This window comes from Corylus avellana, chromosome ca5 (assembly GCF_901000735.1).
Source record: "Corylus avellana chromosome ca5, CavTom2PMs-1.0".
Lineage (NCBI taxonomy): Eukaryota > Viridiplantae > Streptophyta > Magnoliopsida > Fagales > Betulaceae > Corylus > Corylus avellana.
The window spans coordinates 36,078,900-36,097,665 of NC_081545.1; the positions used below are offsets into that span (position 1 = coordinate 36,078,900).

An 18,766-nucleotide genomic window follows, 5' to 3' on the forward strand; every position below is an offset into this window, starting at 1 on the left:
TATCCTCTTAAAACTGATGTGACTTTTAAAATTACCATTAAATTTTAGATGAATCATACTTAAATTTTGATCGAATGATAATTTTAAAAGTCACATTAAAAATAATTCCTAACATTACTGTAAAATTCAAGTAAAATTTCTTGAACTTGATGGTATATCTGGCATGTCCGAGATAGACGAGTTATTCAAGAGAATAAAAAAATAAAAAAATTCTCTAAGGTTATTGTAGTTTATACCGTTAAAGCACTCGTGTCTAAAATAAAATAAAAAGTGTGGTGAGCAACAGATAACAACTACAACCATCAATGGAGCTCACGACCTTCCACTCGTCCTGCAATGGCCTCCGATTTCGGAGCCCGTCGCTCCCTTTTCAAGCGGTGCCTTGGAATTTCATCGGCCTCGCCCAGTTCCCACACTCCTTATCCACTTGCAATAGACACAAACTTGTCTCTACAGCAACCTCACAGTCTCACAATCCCTCCCCAAAGCCTCTCTCCACGACTTGCTCTGTGGCCAATGATAGCTCTCTCAGTGAGTCGTTTGCAGAAATCTAGTTCTTATTTCTGAATCTTTTCTCTCCTCTTTTTTTGTGTGGATAATATTGTAATTGTTTCATTGAATTGAGGATGTCAATTTATGTTTCCTGTTTCTTGTCGTATTGGGTTGTTTCCAGTTTTGCCAACCGTTGTGTTTTCAGTAATCAAACAGCTTGAATTGATGAAGTTTTTCTTAGCTTGATTGGAATTTTTTTATTTTTGTTTAATATTTGTAAGTATACGTGCTGGATATTCGTATCGTTCTGAAATGCAGGTCACTTGTTTGATAATGGTTTTCACATTGGTGAGCCGTGTATGTTGTGGTTCTAATGTGGGCAAACTTCCTCATAAGTAATCATAATTGCATTATTCAATTATGGGTACCCATTTCCATACTTCCACATGATTCAATTATGCTCCCAGCAAAGGGATTTAGCTACTCGATCCATCAAAGAGGTAGCAATTTGATGAAGTTTTAATCATGAGTAGCCATCTCTATATAATTGGATTGGGTGGTGAGGTTTTAATCAACTGTTTTATTTTCCAATGTAAAAGGGTTTTCGAAGTAGCAAACTTGCAAGTTCTAACTAGTTTTTTTTTTTTTTTTTTCATCTTTGCCCAATTCAAAGATTCAACGGCAAAGGATGCTGTGGTTGATCCCTTTCTTGCAGTGAAGGTGAGATGTAATTCCCTTCTGCCCCAATCTTTTATGCATTTCGCTCTCTTAGAACAAAATGAGCCTAAGAGAAGAAAATGCTTCTGAAGTAAGGAAGCCGAAACTGCGAATTTTCTTTTCTATATTCGTTTCTTTTTTTATATGACGACCATGGGGTGAGAAGATATTTTACTCCAATTAATTTCTAGTGGTTTGAAGTTCTCATTTTAACTGTTCAGTTTTAATCCAGAAGAAAGCAATGGATATGTCCCCTGAACTGAAAGGAACTTCCATATTTCTTGTGGGTATGAAGCACTTGATACTTAGGGATGATTTTGCAGTCTTAAATCTTATGGTGATTATGGTATATGTACTTATATGTGTGGTTTGATGATTGCTTTGGTGTTAAGGGATGAAAAACTCTATGAAGACCAGTTTGGGGAAACTTCTAGCAGATGCATTACGGTATTATTACTTTGACAGGTATCCATGTGCTGTAAATTGAAAAATCACTGGAAGATCAAGTAACTCCCATTGCTAAACTTGTGTTTTTTGGTTGACTACATCCAGTGATGGTTTGGTTGAGGAAGCTGCCGGAGGTGAATCTGCTGCCAAATCTTTTAAGGAGACTGATGAAAAGGGATTTCGTGAGTCTGAGGTGTTTGCTTGAATTTTGAAACTTATTTTAAGTTGCTTTCTGTTACTTCATGTTGAAGCTCTGTCGCAAATTAGGATTGGTAACTTCAGTTGTGTTCTAGGACCATTCCACTTGGAACATAGTTCAACAAATGAAAGAACCGCAACAATCAATCTACTACTAAAGGCTGACCAGCTTGTAGTTAGAAGTATTCAATTTGCATTGGTTAATCATACTCATAATAGACCGGTTTATACTTAGAAGTGTCATGTTGCTGTAGACTGAAGTATTGAAGCAGTTATCATCAATGGGTCGCCTGGTGGTTTGTGCCGGAGATGGTGCGGTTCAGAGTTCTACCAATCTGTAGGAATACTGCTTTCACTAGTTTCTGAATTCACCACATGTAACCTTTGCACGAGTAATCTATCATCATTAATCTACTTATTTGACTTGCTTTTGACCTATATAGGGCGTTTCTAAGACATGGAATCTCAATATGGATTGATATACCCTTGGACATGATAGCAAGGGGGATGATCGAAGACCAGTCTGGACTTTCTGATTCGGAAATATTCGCTTCTGAAGCTTACTCGAAGGTTTTGGCTTCCCGCTAATTCTCTCAAACTTTTCAGCAGTTAAAATTAATCCAGTAGTTTTTGGTGATCTTGAGCCCTCTTCATTATTAACAGCTGTTGGAAATGATAACCAGGTTTTGACCCAGTTAACTAATCTTTATAAAGAAATGAGAGGTGGATATGCGATAGCTGATGCAACTATTTCACTACAAAGTATATCCCCATAGTTTCTCTTATTCATGTCATCATGTAATCAAAAATATTTTCTTTTTGGTTGTAACAGCTTCCGATTCTTTGCAGATGTAGCTTGCCAATTAGGTTGTGATGATCTTGATGCAGTTACCACGGAAAACATGACTTTAGAGGTGAAGAAATATAGTTACAATGAGAACATGCTTCAGTTTGTAAACTAGATAATGCGACTGACCATGTCTTTCTCCCCACCTCCCTCTCTTTTACTTGCAAAAATTTCAGGTTCTCAAGGAGATAGAAAAACTGACAAGAGCTAAGAAGTTGATGGAAGCAGCAGCAAGACCCTTTTAGCCAGCCATGGATTTGCTCATCACTTGTACTGATTGCAAACGCTTCACAGAATTTTTGGGATATCTACCCTCGAGAGCTTCTCTGCCTGCCTTGGTGGGCATTTCAATTTTCACTTCTCTTTTCTAGTTGTTTTGATTGAATAACATGCAATAATAATCTGCATAGAAAAACAAAGGCTCCGTCTATTAAAATTTTTAAAATGTCTAAAAAAACAAAAACTGTTTATACCTTTTATGCGACGTTAAAACACTTTTTCAAATAAAAAACAAAAAATAGTACCCCAAATGTATCCAGTGATACATTTATTTCTCTCCTTGTAAAGGCTGTCTGGCATGCTAAATAGGCATTATGTTGTCCATTCTGAACCTAATTTTCAACCCCTTTTGGTCTCCCTAGTCCCACAGCCAAGTTTAAATTGAGTAATGAAGAAGATTTGTCTTTATGGTTCGTAAATAATGATCTTGTTGAATTTGCGTGAGCTTTTATCTATTTATCAATGTTCATAAAATTGGAATCCGAAAGAACGATACAGTTGAGAGTAAGGCAAAGAGAACAAACAGGAGTTGAAAACGTCAATAATACATCAAAAACCATATAGGGATCTTAAATTATTTATCTCCGACCATTATTGTATTTACGGGTGAAAATTCATAAGGAACCTCAGTTGCTATAGAGAGATGAATAGAGATTTTCAACAATTTTGCTGTTTGGATTATTAAAAATTCGGACATTAAATGTGAGAAAATCACTTGTCCAAATAGGTATCGAATAATTCGCCTTTATGCTCTGGCAGATAACTATTATATCTACTAATTACAAATTGTTGGACATTTAGATCCGAAAGAGATAAGAGGGAGACATCTTGGCATGTGTTAGTAAAATATGCAATTATCATAAGATTATGATAATTGCATATATATGTTTTGATAAATATTTTCTTGAGGAAATTTTTTTCCAAAATGGTTTTGAAAAATTTTAATCTATTCGATTAAATTACCATGAATCTAAAATACATTGTAATTTTCACATGCCTTAAACTGAACTGAAAGAAGAAATTTGATTAAAAAAAAAAAAAAAAACCTTTGCTCAACACTTTCTTTCATTAATTTTTTTTCTTGGGTCAGATGCTCAAAGAGGGATCCGGTGAGTGGGCCAAGGCCCACACTATAGCATGTGCCTAGAAGTATACGAAAGTGTTTTAGGATTGGTAGCAAAGCAGGCCACAACTTTTACCTACACAAACTTTCCCACCAAGTTTAGAACCAGGAGAAGTGGTAATTGCTGACTTGCTGGGTCCCCCATCACGTCCTCTGCAACGTGTCAGCTTTTCTAATGCTCATGCAAGTGTATGCCTTTTACTTATTTGAAATTGGGCTGTTTTCCTGAGACGGAGTCTTTTAAATTGGAGCCCACCATAAGGATCTCACAGCCGTAGGTAGGCCTAGGAGGCCCTCTATTTGTGGGGTGTTTGAATTGTACTATAATTTAGACTCCATAATTACAGAATACAGGGTATCTTAATTCATCAATGGATATGGATTTATCGTAATTTAGTCAACAAATTGCAGATACTTAAGATAAATTTGAAATAGGTGCAGCGCTCACCTGTCGCAAGTTAATTGTCTCGGTTCTTTATTCGCCTCTTCTATAAAAGAGTGTTTTTAAGAATTAATTGTTTGGACAAGAATACTTAATACCAACTATTTTTTTTTTTTTTTGATATGTCCGTATAAAAGGAAAGAGGAGATTTGAATTAATGACCTTCGCTTCATTGGTCTCAACCGATTGAACTATCTCTTGAGAATTTAACGACAACTAATTATTGTTAAGTAAAAGTCCACTTTTTTAACTTTACAATTGGTACCTAACAAACAAGAAGGATATTTAATTATAAGTTCCCATGGTTGTATCTTTCTAGTGCTCAAATGGCAGCCATTGATAGTTGAGTTCGAATCGTTGATGATGCCTTTAAAGTTTACAGCTAGCTACCTCTTAATTTGGCTGTCATTTGAGAATGGTCTGCAGATCACCATCACGGAATTTGCTCCATTTAAATCCATTTAATGAGGGTCAAATTAATTTTTTTTTTTAAAAAAAAATCTCGAACGTTATTACCACGACTTGCAAGAAGATAAATAGAAAGAACATAGTAGAATAATTCCCAAAACCATTAATAAAAACTAAAAGAAAATAAAGCATTGAAAAAGATATAAAATAAATTTTTTGTGTTAATTTCATAACAAAACGTATTAAGACCTGAAGACCGAAGACTTGCAATAAAAAAAATAAATAAATTAAACGATCACAAATATAAAATAAAGAGTATTGCTATATAAAGAGTAGCAATAGTATTATTCTTATCGATTTATCATACTTATTGTATATGGTAACTGGCTTAATTGTATTTTAAGTGAATTTTTTTTATTATAATAGAAAAAGTTTGATATATATATATATATAAACTTTTAAGCACTTTCTAGTTTCTACGTGTATAGTTTCCAAATTACAAACACTTATCTGGTCCAACTGCAATGTGGGTTTAACCTAATTTACAAATTACAGCACAAAAAAAAATGTATATAGTAAGAATTAAGAAAGCCTGTGGTGTGGGCAACAAGGTCGTGGCACGGTATATGATGAATATGATGACGCAGTGTTTTGGGATTATAAACTTGAAAAAGAGAGATGGGTGTGCCTGTTTTTGCTACAACACCAAACCAAACCCACAGCTTTACCTTAACCCTCACCCTCTCGTCCTCTACCACCTCCTCCTCCTTCTTCTGGACGCTTAAAGAAGAATTTGTTATTTGAATTTTCAACACCCTTTACTTTGTTTCTTTCCCATTTTCCTAAATTATCTGTGGTTTTGAGTTTTGTTTTGCTTTGTTTTTTTTGAAATATCATTATATGATCCGAGGGTTGGATTTGATTTGCCACAGAAGATCAGTGAAATGGTTTGGCTACTGGATTTTTCTTTGATCACAGGCCCTCATCGGTGGGTCTTATAATCGGATTAAATATGTGAAACCAATTTTTTTTTTAATTAAATTTATATGTTTAGTTGATAATTTTTGGTGATCAAGCTTGGGCTATGCTGTGGTTAGTTTGATTCTACGGTGATTTGGTTTGTTTTGGGGTGTTTTTGGAGGAATTGCGGTTGTGGGTTTCTAATAATTGGAATAAAATTGGCTTTTAAAACCAATTTTAGAAGAAAAGGAAATGTGGAAACAGCGTTGCTTGTAGTTGTCGTAGATGGTGACGCAAAAAGCTTAAGGGTGTTGGGTTCGTGGTGAATGTGTGCCGTACAAGTAACCCTTGTGAGTTCTCGCCGCGTTTTTTGGTGTTTGTTGATTGTTTCAAGGCAACATTTTCTGGGCTATTCATTATTGTGCTGTTGGCTTAAGGATATTCCGTTCTGATCGACTTGGTTGATTACAGATATTGTTCTGGTTTTGAGGTGGTTCCTTTTTTCTTTTTCCTTAATTTTTTTGGGCTAAAGAAGCCCAAAAACTCCATCTCATTCTAGTTATGGATGAATAGGCTATGATGAGAGACATTTTATTTGTGCGTGTGTGAGTGTTTTTCCTTTCTGGGTTGTTTTCATCGATCATTGTTGGTTCAGTCTTGTCCTTTAATTTCTGTGCATTGATTTTTTTTCTTAGTGTGAATTGAAACCATAGGTAGCAAGTTTTGTGAATGTCTATGCTGATCAATCTAGAATTTTATGGTTTGTGAGAATTTGATTAATGAAAAATGGAGTCCAAATGGATCAGTTTGTGGCTGTGGCTGTGTCAACACAAGAATCATTTTTGGCGCTAAACTAATCTCTTGATTCCAATACTGTGTTTCAGGCATATGCATTGATTCTTTCGGCAATCATGAGCTATATATGCTGGTCTGGAGGTCAGAACGTCTGTGCTACTCGTAATTTTTGGATGTCTAGAAGGTGTTTGAGTTTCTCTTTACATCATTTTAAGGGAGTGGGAGTTGAAATGTTAGAAATGTGGATGCCTGTTGTTGATACATAGTATTGGCTTCTCTCCTGATTTGAGATTCGCTGCTGTAGGACTTATGTTCGTGGTTGTAGCAGAATTTGTGGAGAATATGCAGTAGGACTTAATTAATTGTTATACTGATAGGATTTGGAGCGACAATTTCATGTGTTCATTAGATTGAAGATAACTGGTTCTTTGTTGATTAGAAAACTGAATGGAGAATATGCGCCATTAAGCATTTTTAGAAATCAGGATAAGCATTAGTTGTTTGCAAATATAGTGATGGGATTGCCGCAAGTTCCCTCAAGTGAAACTAGCGAGGAAGTTGAAGCAGCATCGTTGGGCACGTTTTTGCCGAGTCCACCTCGATTCACTAATGTGAGCACCTGTGATATGGATGGAATGTGCAGTGAAAGCATGAGTCCATTTGCTGGGAATCCATTATGCTCTTCTATGAGAGAGTCCCAAAGAACCACCTGCTTGGAGCTTTCAGAGGTTGGAGATGATTCATTTAAGTTTAAAGGGGCAATGGAAGTTGCTTCCAATATTAATGGTATGAAAATTGGTTCTGTGGACAAAAGTGGGAGGTTCACACCTAAAAGTGGACGAAATATTCAGAACCCTGTTTCTAGGGTCGTGGGCTTCGAATCAGGCGGAACAAGTTCTATAACTGATGGATTCAAGGGAGTTTCAGATGTTCGTGTTCATTTTTCTACTGGCAATAATGTCACACTAAATGAAATTGAGTCCGGTGGGTCACTAGCCAGGAAGCGCTTGTTATCTCCATTGAGCAGCATGCTTTCTCCATGCCAATTTGGTGGTGATCCGCTAGACATTGGGAGCAGAAATATGCAGGCCAATTCACCAGCCGCGACTGATAATTGTAGGATTTCTGTTGCAAAAGATAATAAGAAAGCAAATGTTGGCAGCCAAAACCATTTTACAACCTGTTCCTTGACTAGTTGCTTGGAACAGAAGAACATACCATATGATAATGGTGGAAAGGAATCCATGTTATTCACTGATGGCCCTTTGCTGGAAAACAAGGAACTACCAGCTTATAATAGTTTTGTATCTTCATCTGGACTTGATCACATCAGGGAATTAGGTAAGGTCAGGTCTCAAAGTGGGGCGATAACTATATCACCCAAAAAGGTCAGCTCACCTCCACTTTCTTTGTCACCTCTTGGTCCAAGATTTTCTGAAAGAATGAAAACTGCAGGAGGATGCAAGACTGCCAAGAATGAGTTGGAGGACCATCGTTTAACCTTCAAAAATATAGAAGGATCACTTGAGAGATCTGACAGAGACATTATTCTTGCCCCTGAAGAAGAGGATTGTAGGACTGCAAGCAGATCATTTGAAGACATTTATCTTTTGCGAAAAGAGTTTCATCCATCTTCCTTTGAAAGTAATACTGACACTAGTTGGCCTTTTTCCCAAGAGTCGGCCCCAACCACGCAATGTGCAAGATTAATTAGAAGTCTAAGTGGACTTCCTGTTAGGAGATCCCTGGTTGGTTCATTCGAGGAGTCTCTACTGTCTGGTCGTTTCTTATCTGGAAAACTCAGTCAGGTTAGTGATGATGTTGTTTATGTCCTGGATTCAGTTTTTGGAGATTATTCTTCAAAGACACCCGAATCCCCTGCTTATTGTTGGCATCTTATTTGTATAGAGAATTGATGGTTTTCTAGCTGTACTAAGCATTACTGGAGGGAACTTTTCACCACAATCAAGAAAGCTTCCATTTTCAGTGACCAGTGTAGATGGAGATTGCTACTTGCTGTATTATGCATCCATAGATATTGCAGGAAATTCATCATCATCAAACAATTGCAGAGGCCAGAAACTGAAACGAGGCCTTAGCAATGATGATTCACCAACTGTCAAGAGCCGCCTGCGCATCCCTATGAAAGGGCGCATACAACTGGTACTTGGCTTCATTCTTGAGACTGATTAGTGCTTCCGAGTACTATGATAGAATTCATTTAGCTTCTCATATATATATATATATATATATATATATATATATATATATCGGTGTTAATTCGTGTACCTCGCATATGACCATTTATAAATAATTCAGTCACGTGCCAGCGGTTTTAGTTGCTGTCTGAAGTCTTGCAGCATGTTTTAATGATTGCCTCTCTAGGCATTAGGCAATGCAGTAAAAACTTGTTTCAGCTCGGTCATGTTTAAGGCATGGAGCCTTGATTTGCCAAGTTGATGTGATTCTTCTGCTTGATTTCATTGCACCATGGGAGATTTGGCTATTCTAGCACTCTGTAGTATATAATTCTTATTTATTTAATTGATAGTTACAACAGTATGTGATTGTTCTACATATTTGCTCTGGATATGTCAGTCAACTGATTAATAGGATTCAGCATGTGAATTTAACCAGTGAAAGGTATTGTAGTTGTATGTGGCGACGCTATCATAAACTTGTGGGGGAAAGAGAATAGAATTGTAAATGGAGTTGTTGGCAACTTGCGACATTATTTGGAAATATTTTATCATCCTTTTTGTTAAAACTTTCCTGCTCACTAGAACATGCATGTTCCTGTTACGGAGCTATCGGGTTAGATTATTTATTGCTAGCAGAATATCTGTTTTGATTATCAAAATTGCGGACATTTTAGTGTCAAAACGATTTATTTTTAGATTAGTCTTTCATTTTTGTTAGCATGATCTCTTTTGGTGGGTGAAGCATCCATATGGTATTTTTGAATTAATTGTTCATTATTATTTGCTTTTCCTTTTATTTTAATGGGAACTTTCTTCGTGGTAGATACATCATAGCATGATTGCATCCTCTTTTTCTCGGTTTAGGGGAAAATGTTTCTAGAAGTCTTATATATGTTGTTTTTAACCTATTGTGATGTAAGAAATGGATTTTGTTTAATCTGATAGGTTCTCAGCAATCCGGAGAAGACACCTCTTCACACTTTCCTTTGCAACTATGATTTGAGCGAAATGCCAGTTGGTACCAAAGTAAGATGGGCTTATATCCTGTGTATGGATTGAATGAGTGCTGTGACTTTATTGAGATTTTGGAATTTTTTTTTTTTTTTTTGTTTCATTTTTCATGTCAAGAGTAGTAGCCTGAAAACTCCCATGAGATTGTGATTTAGTATAATTTTCTCCCCTCTGAAATTCCAGTGAGTGGTGATGTAACTACCATTTGCTTCACAATAACTTGCTTAATTTTAGTGATACTAAAATAATTCAGGGTACTTTTTTATTTTGACCACTGAGAATAAACAACCTGATATTTTCACGTATTATCCCAACTTCTTTTTGATTTTATATTTTTTATTTCCCATCAGTTATTGCTTCTTCTAGCTTTCTCTGTGACTTACTCTGCTGCAATAAATATAGCCTAGAACTAGCACCCACTGCCATGTAAGTTCACAGCCAAACTTAGGCCTCACGGAACTGTCTTTAGTGCGTGTCCATTGTAGGTGGCATGTTGCTTAGGATCATATGAAGTGTAAAATAGGTTATCCTTGTACTTGTGGTTGCCAGTTTGGTCAACTAAAAGCAGGTGTCTTTCTCTCTGTTATCCTTTTTCCTGCTTATAGCACCAAGAGAAGAGACTTTTCTTTGCAAAATTAAATGCGCCATTTACATATATCTGGACATACTGCATCGATACTGTTATGCATCCATATTCATTATTACATGGGTGGGACAGGACACTTACAAATGATGTTTACATGTATCAAGAGGCCTATGTTGTGCGGTAAAACTGTTACTTATAGGAGCAGAGATGACTGTAGATTATTATAAAATTGCGGCTATGGTTGCAGTCTTGGATGCACTTTCAGGATCGATGGCCATCATAAAAATAATTAAGTGCCAGTGTGGATATAATTCTTTTTCTGTAGCAAATAATTCTGGCTTACAGATTTGCATGTTGACCAGAATTTCAACTTTCTAATATTTTCATGGCTTTAAAGGTTTATCTCTAAGTTGCAGTTGGTGTATAGTATCTATCTTTTAAGATTTCACTTACATTTGTAACTGTAAATGTGAATATATTATTATGTAAGATAACGAAACATTTATTATGGTGATTCATCTTTTTGTATGTACCTTCTAATATACCATGTATCTAATGATGGTTCCTTTTCTTTGAATGAATTAATGTAGACGTTCTTGCGCCAAAAGGTTACCTTAGCTTCATCCAGCCCAAATTCTGCACAGTTGAAGCAAGGGCATACGGACAGAGACAGTAAAGTTATAGAGAAGGGGGGGGCTCCAACCTCACAGAAAAGCCAACCCCTACAGTTGAGTAACGAAGTAAGTAATACAGGTGGAGTTGACACTGTACGTAGAGTGAGATCCATAGATCAAAAAAATGAAATTAGTAGAAGTGAAGACTCTAAATTGGTTGAGTCAGCAGATAAAGGGGAGCTGTCCAAGCAATCCCTGAATATGGGAAGGCTAGGCGATCCATCCTTTATGCTTGACCATGGGTGTGGCACTGTGCAATGCCAGAAGAGTGGGGCAAAGGGCAATGACTGTGTGGGTAAATGCCATGAAACTCAGAGGAAATCACATCATTGTCCAAAGCTCAATGATAATGCTGCTGGTGCTGGTGCTCTCCGTTACGCTCTTCATCTCCGTTTTATTTGCCCTTTCCCTAAAAAATGTTCTAGGTCAGTTCAGAGATGCAAATCTGATCCACTATCTCTACCACAAAATAAAGACACCGGAGGGGAGCGGAAATTCTACTTATACAATGACTTAAGGGTTGTGTTCCCGCAACGCCATTCGGACGCCGATGAGGGCAAGGTATGTATGTGATTATGAATTTACATATAATATGGTTCTATAGCACCACAATCTCTTGACATATAATGCATGGTGGTAATGCTATAGCTAGGAGGGATTTGGTTGATTATTACAAAGAAGCTTTTGATGTCTTCGTGGTTTGGGCTGTCTCTATGTCTAACACGGTTTTTTTTTGGGTGTTTTATGGCAGTTGAACGTGGAATACCATTTCCCAGAAGATCCAAGATACTTCGACATCAACTGAAACTGAAATGTCTCTAATTAACCTCACCAAAGCAAAACTTCTTTGCTGTGTTCATAGTCGTCTAATCTCAAAATGACACTAACCCAGATTCACCTGTAAATAATTAGATTCGAAATAATTTGATGGGTTAAAATATTCTCTTAGTCTATTTCGTAATGAGAGCCTAAAACTCTTATCAAAATAACCCCAAATTTGTCATTGACGGCTGGTGGTGGTGTAACGTGATTTAAGTGATTTTTTATGCTTATTACTAAAATTAAAAAGAAATAAAAGTTATTTAAAATACCCTCGAGTGTAAAAAGTAGTATTACTCTATTAGAGAGAGTAGTATTATTTTTTTTGGTTGTTTGTTTATAAAATTTAAATGATATGGCAATCTCAATCATATGGTAATATATATACCATTGCCGGGTACTTGTTGTCAGTCCCCCAAGTAGATAAATTTTGTTTGAAATTAATTGTGCTTTTATGGGCCTTAATGTTCTGGGCCAGAAGGTATTCCGATATAGTGTGATTGTTGGTCGGTCCGGTATCCATTCCTCATTCTGTGGGTTACGCTTTGTGCTATTCATTTGTAGAGTTCCATCTTAGCCTTCTGGGCTGTCAGCTGTCTAATAAGCCCACTGAGTTTTTTTTCTTAGCAAGAAGCCCAATTATTACAAGTTCGAAGTCAACTAGTTTTGTTACAAGATTCAGATCAATTAAAAAAAAAAAAAAAAAAAAAAACTGTCTTTACAAACTCCTAAATGGGGCAGTTTTGGGGATCTTAATAAATGAAGAAAGGCATTACAATACATAACATACTCTTTTCTTCATTTTCTCCTCGTGTGTGTGTGTGTGTGTGTAGAAGACGAAATCGATTCTGCTTGGGGCTCAAGATTGTTGTTAGTTAACGTCGGGTGGTCCTTTATATATATATTGTCGTATTAATATATTGCTGCAACTGGACACAAAACACAGCTGAAGGACGATCGGCGCACAACAAACTGTTGCCTCCAATTTCAGTACAAGTGTTATCATTGTGCAGACTGCGCACAGAGAGAGAGAGAGAGAGAGAGAGAGAGAGAGGGGTTGCAATTGCTCATCTTATGCTCTGCATGGCTCATATGGCGGATTGATATATTAACTGTCTATTTTAAATTAAATTGTCAGCAATGCCAAAATAATAATAATAATAATAATAATAATGCTAAAAATTATATTTTTATCACACAATATTAGCGTGTCAAATTGTCAGTTCCAATCATTTCTTAGATTTTTAATTTAATTTTAATATGTCATTCTGTCAATTTAATGTCCAATTAATTAATAGTCCATTATTGTGGCTCTCGTTTGACATGTTATGTAACTACAATAGGTGTCTCATGACATAATTACTTTAATTGAAAAATATACACTAAATAAAAATTTACAAATTATAAATTATATTTATAATTTAAAGTAATTTGTGCGTATATTAGTCACATGATGTTGCATAAAAGGACTTCTTTAAATCCAGAAGAAAAAAAAAATCTGAATATTTAATTGTCAAAATTGAAATAACACGAAAATTTGATTTTTTTTTTTCAAAAATATATTATACCACATGCACATCTAATCCCTCAAATGACAACCAGCCATCCGAGGACAACTGAACAACCCCGTTAAAGGAAACCCCTTAATGGAATAGAGAGGCCGCGCCCTTGGAGCTTAGGCTATGACAAACAGAGCCACTGGAGCTTAGGGGCTTGAGCCCCTGCAACTCCCTCACACTCATCTGCTAAAACGTCACGCACCCTTTCACTCAACGGGTCTACTCCGACTTGGCCCTTCATTATATTCCTCCTCCCACACAGTCCCATATGCCAATTAACTCTTCCTTCCATTATTTGGCTCTTTCTCTCACTCCCAGTAACTCCTTCTATGATTGGCTGGCTCTTTTGGGTTCCCACCAATGATACCACCCACACGTGTCACCCTGCATTTCTGGCCCCACACAAACGGCTCCAGCGTAGTGTCCTCCTGCCCATAAGATAGAGATAGAGATAGAGATAGAGAGAGAGAAGCAGTCCCTGCAGGCTGCAGCAGCACTGAAGAAAGGAGGTTAAGTGTTACCACTTCCCTGCTGTCCTTTCCCGTATCACAACCCCCTCAATCTTTGATTCCCTTTTACTTTTCGTCAATTCCCCTTTTGCCCTTATCCTTCTTCTTCTGCGTGGGATGATGGATGGGAGAGAAAAATACTATTGAGGTACATCAGTAGTTGTTGATGATTGGACAATGAGGCCTTTCCTTTGTGTATCAAATTCTAGGCCGTGCATGTGTGTAATCGCCTCTCTCTCTGTCTCTGCATCACCCATCAGGCCCCATCCCCACAACTCACAAACCAAAGAGTGATCATCTCATCTGGGTACATCACTTCCTCCTCATGGTCATGGACAATAAATATATTTTAACACCCACACAAGCCAAATATATTTTGGTCATTTCTCTATTGACAATATTATGATTAAGCAAAGTTTAAGCACCAGCTAGACAAGAACAGAGCCACCATATATATGTATGAAGACCTTACCCAAGTTTTCACCCATTACATCATACCCTTACTATTTCTTCAACAGGAAAGTATATATACTCCCCTAAGAAACCAACTATTTTTTTTTTTTTAAAGAAAGAAACCAACTTTAGATATAAGAATAACTCATTTATTCTGTCACTTGATTTGCTGCCACGTGTGTACTGCATCCAAGTCTTCCCATCATTTACCTGACTTATATATATATATATATATATATATATATATATATATATATATAACCATTTTTCTTGGTTTTACAATTATTTAACAGAATTTAAGAATTCAAATTTCGTACAGCGAGATTTCGTGCAGCGAGATTATTTATTATATAGGCAGTGAGACAATGTTTAGATTTGATCTGTTCGGATAAGATGTTTGCATAGTTTCAACAAGTTTAACTTGTCCAAATACCTATCTTAAATAAGATGAATCTTGAATGCATTTCTACACAAAATTTTTGATCGGACATATAATGAATCTCTTAGATGACCAGATTTTTAGTTAGAGTTGGCCACTTGGGTCGTCTAATAACACCTCTTATCCCTCATTAACAAAACAAAACAAACCCTCACTTATTTACTCATTTTATATTTTTTGGCATATTTCATGCATTATGAAGATGTCTAGCTAGAAATCCCAAAATCAAGTTAATCGAGTGGGGGCAGTTCTGTCATTTCATCACAACCAATCATATTCCCACAATCCTCTGAACAGATAAAAACAAAAACCCAAAACCTCTTATAAACCTCACGCCACACCTCAACTCCTTTCTCTCTCTCTCTCTCTCTCTCTCTCTGTGCTCTGCAATTCTCTGCAACTTCAATGGCAGACCCAGCTATCCACGACTTCCTAAACCAGCCCACTACTAATTCCTCAAAACCCAGCACCAGAAAGCCGACACAGAGACAGGCCACATCCTCTTCTCGCATGTTCCCATGCCTCTTCTGCCCTCGCAAGTTCTACACCTCCCAAGCTCTCGGAGGCCACCAAAACGCCCACAAGCGAGAAAGAGCCGCCCTTCGAAGAGGCTACCCCGCTGACGCCCGCTTGGCTTGCGTCAAGACCGAGCCACCTGCAGACCCAGTTGCACCTTTTGTTGAACAGTTTTGGGCCGACCCCTTTCCGACCGTCCACCAGTTCCGTGCCTCTGCCTCAAGCTCATCAGTTCCTCTAGGGGCGCTTCATGGAAATGCAACCCCAGAAGTTCTATCTCCACCCTCTGATGCTTCTGACCACGTAAACCTTGACCTCACCCTTCGTCTGTAAATGCCTTTCTAAGCCCAGAAAGAAAAACAATGTCGTTGTTTTTTTTTTTTTTTTCATTTTCTTTTTCTTTATAATCTTTTGCTTTTTCTCTGGAGTACCCATTTAGGAGTTGTTCTGGTTTGGTGGGTTTTGAACCCTTGGAACTGAGGAGTGAGGGTGAGAGTAGTAGAAATGTGTTGGATATTATAGGAAGTTGATCATGGTGAGGTTAAGCGGTCTTGACATTTTTTATCTTTGGGTTTGAGTTTCAAAGCTGTCAAGATTTAGAAGTTCTTAAATCTTTATTTGCGATGACTTTGTTGGGTTCTGGAACCCTGGAATATTAACATGTTTATTTCGGTTTAACTTATCAAGTTGATGCCTCTTAATCTCTCAAGCTGGTTTTGGAAAATGCAGATTCTGATATGTTGTGAATCTTGTGATTGTGACGGACATGCATGCATATATATCACATGTATGTATTTCTGTATCATGTATGTGTATGTGTATGTATATATGTCTTTTTCTTTTTCTCTTTTTTGTTCCATCTATTATTCCAGAAGTTTCCTTTTGCTCACCGGTCAGGAGTGCTGGATGAATAACAATATGAATATTAGCAGCCATAGAAAAACATCCAATCATCCCTGCAGTTTCATTAATCATCAGTTTTAATTAATTCACTGCATTCGACGGCTACAATGTCCGACTGATTCATCATAAATTGAGTGGAAAAGTTTGATGTTGATTTGATCAGATTGAGTGAATTAAGCCTAGAGAAATGGGAAATATATAGATGAGTGAATTATCTTTTATAATAGATACTAATTAACGCTAGCTCCTTTCATATATTTGCGAAATCTCCCTTCTCTGAAAGAGAAAACACATGTTACGTGAGATGATCGGATCCCTACAATTTCTTACAATCTCCAACTTAAAGTGCAGGGAATTGTACGGACTGTAAGAGGCTTTCATGAATAAGTATTCATCCCTCCCAACACTCCAATCTAAAGTGTAAAGAATTATAGCCTGTTGTGAGGGGCTTATGCTTAAAGATAGTTATGCAATATAATTTTTATGGAACCCAATTGTCTAAACATCTAATGGAGCCGTACGTTTCGAGACATGCTTAGACAAATGGGTCTCGCTCAAACAATAAAATTACTGAAAATTTCTATCTATCAAGAATTAACCTCTAATAGCCACTGTCCTATTGCAGGAAAAATTTAAAAGATCCCAATTAATCTATGGAAACAGAAGTAAACTCATAAAACTTCAACCTTTAAGTGGATTTGAGATTGATGAAGTTTGCATTAATTAGCGGCAATGAATTCGGAAGAAAAACACACTTGAAAGTGAGATGACAACTTGTACTCTTGGGGACAAGCTTACGTAATTCTCCACAATGCATTTGGGGATGATATCAAGTAGTATAACCGATAAAGAGATGCTCAGTCATGTGAAAGCACCAATTAAAAGTAGTACTATCGAGTGGCTCAAAAGAAATATGTGGATGGCGCTTATTAAGTTTGGCAACATGCATGTTTTAGCTCAAATTATGTTTGCAAAATACCTATTATGTTTTCTCCTTTTCCAAATACGTACTTATGTTCACTGGAATTAAGGAGATTATGCTAATGGGGATTATTGGATGAAGAATCATGCATAAAGAAATAAGGTTAATCACAAAGTGCTTCGTGGGAGTCTAGAGATCAATTTGATCCTTAAAGTCAGAATTTGTTAGTTTTTGTCGGTCCATGGATAATTTATAAGGGATGTTAGCAGTCAAAGTGATAGTGGCTAGAATACAGTAAACACGTCCTATCTTTATCGTCTGTGCATGTGTCATTCTTGTTTTGGCTGCATTTTAGGGTTGCTCAAGCAGGGCGGTTATAACTAACCCGCCAACCGCTTATAACTGTTAATCGCCAATTGCTAACCGCTTTGGTAGTCGGTTATTAAAAATCGCTAACCGCCTATGGCGGTTGCAGTTAGCGGTTTTAAGAGGTAGGGCAAGGCGGTTATAACCGCTAACCGCTTTTATTTATATATATAATAATATAAATATATTAATTAAATATATAATAAACATATTATTTGACACTATTTTTCAATAAGTAAAGCTTCTTCTATATTTTACATATTATTTGATTTCATGATTTCATTTGTAGGGGTGCTGAGCTATGCCTCCAACTCTCCAAGCCTCCAACTAAGCTTCTTTGGCTCACAAACTATGTTGGATGGATTTGGGTCATTTGAGAATTTATTTGTTTTACTTATTATTTGTTTTGGTTGTATCCAAACTAGTTGGCCGTGCTATGCCTCCATTGGATTTTGTCTTTTTAATTTGTATTTGGATTAATGGATTTGGACTATTTATAACTATATATGTGAAATATATATTGTGGTATGTGATGTTTTCATACCACAATATATTGTGAAATATATATTAACTGATTTGGGCATGGCTGGCCCAAAAACAGCATGCATGGCTTTTTTCTTTTTTTTTTTCTTTTCTTTTTCTTCTTCTTCTTTTTTGGAGTATTTGGCCGTAAACCCTTAAAATAAGCCCAAAAAATTGGCCCAAAACACTTAAAAAGCCCATATAAAAAAAGCAGTTATAAACCGCTAGTTATAACCGCTAATCAGCGGTTATAAAATAACTGCCAACTGCCTAGGTGGTTGCAGTTATTAAAAACCGATAACCCAAAGTGGTGGCTGTTGCAATTATAGTCAATAACCGCTAGTTATAACTGTTTGAGCATAAGGCTTATTAAAATTGGGCTTGCTTGGGCCAACCAGATGGGCTAAAAAGGCCCAATTCTTGAGGGCTTATTCTATAGTATACTAGAGTGAGATTCCATAGCTTGATCTAAGAGAATATTTAGACCCTATCTAGTCGTTTACATTTCATTTGAAATAGAGAATATCCATTTAGTGTAAAATGAGGGATAATATTATAAATTTTATCCTTCAACTTTA

General features: G+C 36.7%; 3 protein-coding genes across 8 annotated transcripts; all 3 read left to right on the forward strand.

The window, feature by feature from the left end:
- The first annotated feature begins 264 nt into the window (after positions 1 to 264).
- Positions 265 to 3,360, forward strand: LOC132181450 (probable inactive shikimate kinase like 1, chloroplastic). Of its 3 annotated transcripts, none has more exons than XM_059594680.1 (10): positions 265 to 531; positions 1,166 to 1,219; positions 1,431 to 1,496; positions 1,602 to 1,674; positions 1,762 to 1,849; positions 2,109 to 2,191; positions 2,298 to 2,424; positions 2,538 to 2,616; positions 2,704 to 2,768; positions 2,878 to 3,360. In XM_059594680.1, the coding sequence occupies exons 1-10, from the start codon at positions 306 to 308 to the stop codon at positions 2,944 to 2,946; spliced, it is 930 nt and encodes a 309-aa protein (XP_059450663.1). In that variant the 5' UTR covers positions 265 to 305; the 3' UTR covers positions 2,947 to 3,360. The 3 variants fall into 3 exon arrangements, with proteins under 3 accessions (XP_059450663.1, XP_059450665.1, XP_059450664.1); XM_059594682.1 differs by having other exon boundaries at positions 1,602 to 1,656; XM_059594681.1 differs by having other exon boundaries at positions 1,166 to 1,212; positions 1,442 to 1,496.
- A 2,264-nt stretch (positions 3,361 to 5,624) lies between these two features.
- Positions 5,625 to 12,183, forward strand: LOC132181359 (uncharacterized). 4 transcript variants are annotated; one of them, XM_059594549.1, is made up of 7 exons: positions 5,625 to 5,941; positions 6,798 to 8,049; positions 8,164 to 8,516; positions 8,617 to 8,871; positions 9,855 to 9,935; positions 11,097 to 11,741; positions 11,932 to 12,183. In XM_059594549.1, exons 2-7 carry the CDS (start codon positions 7,224 to 7,226, stop codon positions 11,983 to 11,985), a joined length of 2,214 nt encoding a protein of 737 aa, XP_059450532.1. In that variant the 5' UTR covers positions 5,625 to 5,941; positions 6,798 to 7,223; the 3' UTR covers positions 11,986 to 12,183. The 4 variants fall into 4 exon arrangements, with proteins under 4 accessions (XP_059450532.1, XP_059450528.1, XP_059450529.1 ...); XM_059594545.1 differs by having other exon boundaries at positions 6,798 to 8,516; XM_059594546.1 differs by lacking the exon at positions 5,625 to 5,941 and adding an exon at positions 5,971 to 6,263 and having other exon boundaries at positions 6,798 to 8,516.
- A 3,181-nt stretch (positions 12,184 to 15,364) lies between these two features.
- Positions 15,365 to 15,808, forward strand: LOC132182252 (zinc finger protein KNUCKLES). The gene has a single exon (XM_059595439.1). It carries the CDS (start codon positions 15,365 to 15,367, stop codon positions 15,806 to 15,808), a length of 444 nt encoding a protein of 147 aa, XP_059451422.1.
- The last annotated feature ends 2,958 nt before the right edge of the window (positions 15,809 to 18,766 follow it).